This window comes from Papio anubis, chromosome 16, assembly GCF_008728515.1.
Source record: "Papio anubis isolate 15944 chromosome 16, Panubis1.0, whole genome shotgun sequence".
Lineage (NCBI taxonomy): Eukaryota > Metazoa > Chordata > Mammalia > Primates > Cercopithecidae > Papio > Papio anubis.
Genome location: NC_044991.1, coordinates 58,413,034 through 58,422,210, shown reverse-complemented (window position 1 = coordinate 58,422,210; position 9,177 = coordinate 58,413,034). Strand labels below are relative to the sequence as shown.

General features: G+C 40.5%; 1 protein-coding gene across 1 annotated transcript; it reads right to left on the bottom strand.

Moving 5' to 3' along the window:
• Positions 1-5,555: 5,555 nt before the first annotated feature.
• Positions 5,556-8,314, bottom strand: DEFB115 (defensin beta 115). Its single transcript, XM_017945524.3, is given in 2 exon segments — positions 5,556-5,969; positions 7,693-8,314. Coding segments are annotated over 2 exon segments (267 nt in total). The 5' UTR covers positions 7,787-8,314; the 3' UTR covers positions 5,556-5,796.
• Positions 8,315-9,177: the final 863 nt, after the last annotated feature.

Sequence of the window (9,177 nt, the reverse complement as noted above, 5' to 3'; positions counted from 1 at the left end):
GATGAACATCGATGCAAAAATCCTCAATAAAATACTGGCAAACAGAATCCAGCAGCACATCAAAAAGCTTATCCACCACGATCAAGTTGGCTTCATCCCTGGGATGCAAGGCTGGTTCAACATATGCAAATCAATAAACGTAATCCATCATATAAACAGAACCAAAGACAAAAACCACATGATTATCTCAATAGATGCAGAAAAAGCCTTTGGCAAAATTCAACAGCCTTTCATGCTAAAAACTCTCAATAAACTAGGTATTGATGGGACATATCTCAAAATAATAAAAGCTATTTATGACAAACCCATAGCCAATATCATGCTGAACGGGCAAAAACTGGAAGCACTCCCTTTGAAAACTGGCACAAGATAGGGATGCCATCTCTCACCACTCCTATTCAACATAGTGTTGGAAGTTCTGGCCAGGGCAATCAGGCAGGAGAAAGAAATATAGGGCATTCAGTTAGGAAAAGAGGAAGTCAAATTGTCCCTGTTTGCAGATGACATGATTGTATATTTAGAAAACCCTATCGTCACAGCCCCAAATCTCCTTAAGCTGATAAGCAACTTCAGCAAAGTCTCAGGATATAAAATCAATGTGCAAAAATCACAAGCATTCCTATACACCAATAACAGACAAACAGAGAGCCAAATCATGAGTGAACTCCCATTTACAATTGCTTCAAAGAGAATAAAATACCTAGGAATCCAACTTACAAGGGATGTGAAGGACCTCTTCAAGGAGAACTACAAACCACAGCTCAACGAAATAAAAGAGGACACAAACAAATGGAAGAACATTCCATGCTCATAGATAGGAAGAATCAATATTGTGAAAGTGGCCATACTGTCCAAGGTAATTTATAGATTCAATGCCATCTCCATCAAGCTACCAATGACTTTCTTCACAGAATTGGAAAAAACTACTTTAAAGTTCATATGGAACCAAAAAAGAGCCTGCATTGCCAAGACAATCCTAAGCCAAAAGAACAAAGCTGGAGGCATCGCGCTACCTGACTTCAAACTATACTACAAGGCTACAGTAACCAAAACAGCATGGTACTGGTACCAAAACAGAGATATAGACTAATAGAACAGAACAGAGCCCTCATAAATAATACCACATATCTACAACCATCTGATCTTTGACAAACCTGACAAAAACAAGAAATGGGGAAAGGATTCCCTATTTAATAAATGGTGCTGGGAAAACTGGCTAACCATATGTAGACAGCTGAAACTGGATCCCGTCCTTACACCTTATACAAAAATTAATTCAAGATGGATTAAAGACTTAAATGTTAGACACCAAACTATAAAAAATCCTAGAAGAAAACCTAGGCAATACCATTCAGGACATAGGCATGGGCAAGGACTTCATGACTAAAACACCAAAAGCAATGGCAGCAAAAGCTAAAACAGACAAATGGGATCTAATTAAACTAAAGAGCTTCTGCACAGCAAAAGAAACTACCATCAGAGTGAACACGAAACTTACAGGATGGGAGAATATTTTTGCAATCTACCCATCTGACAAAGAGCTAATATCCAGAATCTACAAAGAACTTAAACAAATTTACAAGAAAAAAATCAAACAACCCCATCAAGAAGTGGGTAAAGGATACGAACAGACACTTCTCAAAAGAAGACATTTATGCAGCCAACAGACACATGAAAAAATGCTCGTCATCACTGGCCATCAGAGAAATGCAAATCAAAACCACAATGAGATACCATTTCACACCCGTTAGAATGGCGATCATTAAAAACTCAGGAAACAACAGGTGCTGGAGAGAATGTGGAGAAATATGAATACTTTTACACAGTTAGTGGGACTGTAAACTAGTTCAACCATTGTAGAAGGCAATGTGGCGATTCCTCAAAGTTCTAAAACTCGAAATACCATTTGACCCAGCGATCCCATTATTGGGTATATACCTAAAGGATGATAAATCATGCTACTATAAAGACACATGCACACATATGTTTATTGCGGCACTATTCACAATAGCAGACTTGGAATCAACCCAAATGTCCATCAATGATAGACTGGATTAAGAAAATGTGGCACATATATACCATGGAATACTATGCAGCCATAAAAAGGATGGGCTCATGTCCTTTGTAGGGACATGGATGCAGCTGGAAGCCATCATTCTGAGCAAACTATCGCAAGGACAGAAAACCAAACACCACATGTTCTCACTCATAGGTGGGAACTGAACAATGAGAACACTTGGACACAGGGTAGGGAACATCACACACTGGGGCCTGTCATGGGGTGGGGGAGGGGGGAGGGAGAGCATTAGGAGAAATACCTAATGTAAATGACAAGTTAATAGGTGCAGCACACCAACATGGCACATGTATACATATGTAACAAACCTGCACATTGTGCACATGTACCCTAGAAGTTAAAGTATAATAATAATATAAAAAGTTTCTGGCTCCAAAGAATAGACTCTTAAGTACAACCACATATTGCATCTAAAAACTTATTGGATAAGTATGAGTTTTATGAGATCAATGCTAGAGAGTTAATGCTTCCTAAATGAGTATAAGCTGGTTCTATATGTAGAAGGTATGGCTACACAGACAAAAGATCAAGAGGTAGACAATGCCTTATCAAAACTACAAGCAAACTTTGAATCAGTTGCCTTTATGATTGAATTGTAGCAACTAAATTCTACTCTATCAGCCTACCGAGGGAAAGGGTGAACCCTCTCTGGATGAAGATAATATCATTTGAAGTTCTATAATATTTTATACAATGTGTCTGGAAATCAACAAAATATTAGCTGTCCATTAACCTCTGTTCAACCTTTTATGCTATTATTGTTATGCATATTAATTCTATAAATATTATAATGCCCTAAGACATTATTATAATTGGTTTTTATGGTCAATATTCATTTAGATTTACCAGATAGTTATCACTTACAATGTTCTTTACAAATGGAGTTTTTTGACCAAAATGAAAATAATTCTAGTTAAAAGCATGAAAATAAAAAAATACTGTAGGTTTGCCTTTTTAAAAATGTAGCACAATCACAGTTATTTGCAAAAATATTTTAGGTTCCAATCAGTTTTTCTCTGGACTTTTCCTTATGCTTTGTTAGTTAAGCAGTGTTTTAAAAAGTTACTTCTTATATCATCATTCTTGTAAATTTTCTCTTTAATTTTCGTTAATGTAATTCTTACTGATCCTCATTTATTAATGGCTTTGCATATTAACAGTGTAATGTTATAACATGACTATCATTATCTAGAGAAAATCCTGCATATTCAAGAAGGTGTAAATGTCACTCTACAACAATTTGCCATGCATTTTTGCGTTTTCACAATTAGTCCATGGAAGACATTGACCTGCTGGGTTTGGGAGAGGCACAGGTTCTAAGAAATTGAGATGTTTGAGTGACTTATTTCACCAATGATTTTTTAAATTAATAAATATTCTTAGGATGACTTTTCTTCCCTACTTAACCTCTTTTCAGAGGGGGATGGAATAATCTGGTTTGCAATAAGAACCTTTCAGGCAGAAGTGGCAGTCTATAAAAAGAAGGGCAAGAAATTAGATTAATTAATTTCCAGGAATAAGGTTGTTTGGGAGGTCCATGCTGGGAATTGAAAGGGAGGAGGAACTAGATATAAAACTACTGAGACATGCAGGGATTATCATAAAGGGAGTTGAGAATTGATTCCTGAAAGGGTTATGCAGCTTTTGGAAAATTTGGAAAGAAAAAAGTTTCATATTTGGATTGTAGAGATGTTCTTCTGGCAACTGTATGAAAAGCCTGGAGTGAGTCGAAGTCCTAATGAGAGAAAAAGAGATGACTAGGACGCTGATGTTACAGTACGTCTGTATCAGTGTACCAGGGCTGTCACAACAAAGTATCACAGATCAGGTGACTTAAACAATACAAATTTATTTTCTCACAATTCAGGAAGCTAAAAATCTGAGACCAAGGTGTCAGTAGGGTTGGTTTCTTCTCAGTCTTCTCTCTTTGACCTGTAGATGGTCATGATCTCCCTGGAGCTTAACGTGGTCTTCTTGTTCTGGGTCATAATTATTTGCAGAATATTTTTTGTCCTAATCTCTTCTTTTAAGAACAGTAGTCCGATTGAATTTGTATCTGTCCTAACAACTTCATTTAAACTTAATCACCTTTCAAGACTCTGTCTCCAAATGCAGTCACATTTTGAGGCACTGGAGGTTCTGACACACAACACACAATTTTTAGGGAGTGGGGCACAAAATTCATTCCATAGCAATGGACAAGGAAAGATGATGGCTGAACTGGAAGACTAGAGGCAGAGATGAAGAGCAGGTGCTATGGAAGCAGACTTGGAAAGTCTCTGTGGCTAACATGATATATGTGTATGGGGAAGCAAGGAGGAACAGAAGGTGTATTTTATGGTTTGAGTGCCCAGATTGAGGTATACGTTTCCTATTTCTCAGTCTCTCTCTTCATCCTCCATGCCTTTGCTCTCTAAGGTGGCGTCTTCTGCAATCATAGGTAGAGAGTGCATAATTCTCACCATAATGTAAAGAATGAGGAAGGCCTTAAAGGTTGAAAGGTATACGGAGTTTATAGTCCGGACCAATGCTTCCATTTTGAAGATGCCTCATAGTATTCTAGTCGGGGAAAATGAGAGAACTGACAGGAAGTACTTTGAGAACTGGGCTGCCATTATTGTGATGATTGCTGTACCTTGCCTTTGGACTGTATCCTCCAGATAATTGTGTCAACAGAAGGTAGGGATACTTTTCAACTTCAGATGTGATTGGCTGCAACTCTCTGCAAAGCCAGAGCCATTTCTCCCTCAAGTGCAACCCAGGATAACCTTTATTTGAACCTGGATGAACCTGCTAGGACTGGGTTCATGACACATTTTGGCCACAAGAGGGCACACAAAGCTCTTTCTTCACCACACCTTCCCTATTAAAGAGGTCGGTTCTGTGTGGGAAGAGTAAAGTGAAACTTTTCGTAACGCAGCAATCTCGTTCCACTTGAAGAAAGCACAGTGCCTGAACCCAGGCATTGCAGGTTCAAAGTCCTGTTACTGAACTAGCTATCTATGCCATTTAGGGCAAGTCACTTAAACTCTCTGTGACTTAGTTTCCTCTTCTGGCAAAGGAGCACACTAGTTCCTGTCTCCTGGAGCTGTTGTTGGGACAAAATGAAGTAAAGTGCTTAGGACAAGACCTTGCACATAATAAGTTCTCACTAAATGTTGCGCCTTTTATTTTCCACTTCCATTTGCTTGGGGGCAGGAGTAGTTGCCTCCTGGTCAGAGGGCATGACAACCTTTGGACAGCCAAAGGTGCTTAGGAACTTGGGGTAAGGGATAAGTTCCAAGAGTAAGACCATACGGCAGAGCCTTGAGCTAAATTTTGAACTTAAGACAGAAAAGGACAATTTCTGGATTACACTGTTTTATTGCAACTCTCCAGGGTGAGACATCAGATAAGAATCTGTAGCTAAGGTCCAGTTTACGTTAACCTGGTAAACTTCTACATTCAGGGACCCGGGCAGAGGTTCGGGAATTCAAGATCTAGATCCTGTAAAATTTTCTTACCATGAAAACCACTATTATCAGTCATATCCAGCGATGGCTTAGAGCGTTGTTGGGCTACAGTAGACTAGAGAGAGATATTGATAGCAGGAATGAGTGTGTTTTTCTAATGGGACCTGTGAAGACTTAACAGAGATCTAGGACAATGCAGGTGCCCCCACTAGCCATTTCACTGACTCATTATAATGACTATTAAAAATCTGAATTCAGAAGTCACAACTAGATATATAGCTCGCTTGTCTCTTTTTGGTCATGAATGTGTGATACTTTATCCTTTTCTTTAGGGACACAGCAAATATATTTTCCCCCACATTTTTCTTTCTTCCTCTCAATTTCTTTGCATGATTTCCTGCATCTGCCAATTCCGTAACAGCACCTTCTGATCCATCCATCTATCAAAATAAGCAAATACATGAATATATAAATACATTTAAAAAGTAAATACTATTAAACTAAGGATGTTGGTAATAGTAATAATGGTTAGAGTGAAACATTGATTTTGACACCTAATGACATTCATGGGAATGTTATAAATTTGTGCATGTTTAATGACTACTGCTGGTCTTGACATGCAGTAGATAGGAGTAGTTATCTTCCTTCCTCTAACCAGCTCTAATTGAATTTTATTCCTATGCTTATGATACTTTCATCTCTGTCATTTTTCACGGTCTCACTAAATCTGGTTCTACTTCCTCTCTAAATCTAGCTGCTTGCTAGGGAGTGGGACTAAGCCTTCAATTATCTGTTTTTTCTCTCTCCATTCTTTATTCATCTAACCACAATTTGTTGAGCATCTACTATGTGCCAGGCATTGTTTGTTCTAGGGGTGCTTGCCCCAGGGGTTGTTTAAAGCAAGACCCTGAACAATGGATGATCAATTTACATTCTGAGCTGTGGCTAATGTTGTGTGTGTGTGTTGGGGGAGGGGGAGGCGGGTGCAGGGAGGGTTTAACACTGTGCCCTTCTCTGATTTATTTTCTGTGACTCTAAGTCAGGGCAGACTGCAAACCCAGCTTTCCCAGCACATTGGATTCAGTTGAGAGATCATTATATCTTAGTCTAAACTACAGATTCTTTCCACTTGTCTTTTCCCCAAACTCTTCTTCTGGGAGATAATTCCTAATTCTCTCTCTTTTACCAGAAGGTTCAGACAGAAAAAAATCAGTCACATTGACTCTCACTTTTCTCTTCCAGTATTTCATAAGTCAATATGTAGATTCTTTCTCCAAAATGTCTCTTGCATCTGCAACTCCCTCTATTCTACTTGCCCTCACTGGAATATAAGGCATGCTCAAACCAACTCAGGGTTAGCCCAGAATAACCTTCTTTTGCTTCTAGAACAACTGAGTGATTGGCAAAGGCTTTCAGCTTGAATAGCTGCTCCAAGAAAGGATGTGACTTCCAACAGCAATGACCCAAAGGAAATCACAGAATTAAAAATCATCAACTTTAGAGCCCCTGGGAAGCCTACGGGGGAAAACATTTCCATTAGAAAGTTATTCACCACCTGGCCAAGACGCCTGTTTATACTGTTAGAGAGCTTTGAGCATGTTCAACTTGAAAGCCAAAATCTGCTCTAACCCCAGCTCCACACTGTGAACCTATTTTTATAAACCTGTAGATATCCAACATCAACTTAACAACTTTTTCACCATATATCCCAAGACAAGAGCAAGTTGCCTCCTCTGCCTGCTTTAAAGGAGCACTCAAAGCCCAACAACAGTGGAGAAGTGAAGTAATGAGACTGATTATTACAAGAGGTAGTTTCAACTGAAAGTGGGGTTGAAGTGAGAGACTCACAGGATGAGACTGTTGACATATGGGCCAGAGGCATTCAGGATACTAGAGATGTTGGGGTTGCTTCTGCATATGGAAGGGGCGTCATATAAAACACCTTGGCCTCTGCAGATATTCTCCAGGTTCCCTAATGAGAAGCACCATCATGATCAGGGCTGACAGGCTGCCCTTCTTATGGGAGAAAATTCATTATAAGCCCTTCATCAGATCTCCACCATCCCCATGGGCTCTCCTCGCTTCCACACATGTTTTCCAATGATTCTGTGGTTAGGATCCCATCCTCACTCCCTTTTCCCTCCTCTCCATGGTTCTGTTTACCTGGGGCGGTCTAAGCCAGGACCACAAGGACATCTAAGGCCAGGACAAAGAGTTTAATGTCTACTGAGAGGGGTGAGAAATGATCTGGCAGCATTCTGAATGTGCTGGGGAAGCTGGGTGTGCACTCAGCATTTTATTGACCTAGGTAAGGCTGAATCACAGACAATAAGTTAGAGAAGGGCAGAATGTTACACCACCCAGAACATCAGCCTGCCACTCAGCAGTATAAACCGATCATCCCGTGTTCAGGGTCCTGCTCTAGATATCCTTGGGGATGGTGAAAGGCACTAGCAGAGGAGGTACAAGTCCTCCACAAGGCTCTTGCACTGGGCAGAGAACAGATCCCTTCTCCAAGAAGCCTTTCCTGTCCCTCTCCTTCATAGTTTATCCCCCTTCCCTACATTCTCACAGCTGCTGTTTTCTTTTCCTCTATTTGTTTATCATGACACACTGGAACTAAGTGTTTTTCTAGTTCCTCTTCCCTTTCAGAATGATGCCCTAAGGGAAACTTTTAATAGACAGTGAGACCCCTGAGGTTAGGAACAGGCTGTCATTTTGTTACACCCAGAGTATGCAGTGAACGTGTGTTGAAAAGCATTGAGTGAGTGAATGTACATATGGCATATACTTGTATCCCGGTAGCTCTTAGAATTGGCATTTCCCAGCTAAGAAAATGCAGGCTGAGAGTGGAAAGGAATTGTCTAGGGTCCCACCATAAGCAAGAAAGAAACAGACTGGGGTGGAAGCCCTCATAACCCAACTCGTTGTCCAGCTCTTCGCTTTGAGTTTTTATCCTATTTTCCTACTCCAAATCCTTCGTATCAACCATTTCTGGGTCTTTCTTGGACTCCAGCCTCAAACAACAAAGCAAAAAATATTTCTTGCAGTTTTTCTAACAAAAAGAAGAGGGCACTGCCCAGGCTCCATTGGGAGGGCTGCCTGTGGGTCCACTGGATCTTCCTTTTTGGGTTCCTGGTCCTTTTCCACCTTTGGGTGAGTCCAGTGCGCACCGGTTCTACTCTCTTTTTTCTACATGCGGGCAGCGGAGATGACCTGATGTGGTTCAGGAAATTTGTTTTGCTGTTAGGATTTGGGCAGAACTTTCTTCCGGAAAGCAATGAACATCAGTGTCATCCATTGAACTTCCACTGTCAGGCAGCAACTGTGCTAAGCACTTTATATATATGACCCCCTGGAATCCTCACAGGAGCCCTGATAGGCAGGCGTGATGTGCTCAGGGTTACACAGTGCCTATGAGTGAGGTCTGGATTCAGATCTGTGTTACCTGTCCCCAGAGAACATGTTCTTTCTGTCATCCCAGGGGATTATGCCTGAGCAATGATGGAAGGGGAGGTCTGTTTAACTTGAAAAGCAGTAAACAGCTGGAGAGAGTCATAGTTGCTGTCTTCAAGTATCTGAAAGGCATGTTCTGTGTAGGCCCACAGCCCAGAACTAATAGGCCTGAGTGGAGACTGCAGGCACACA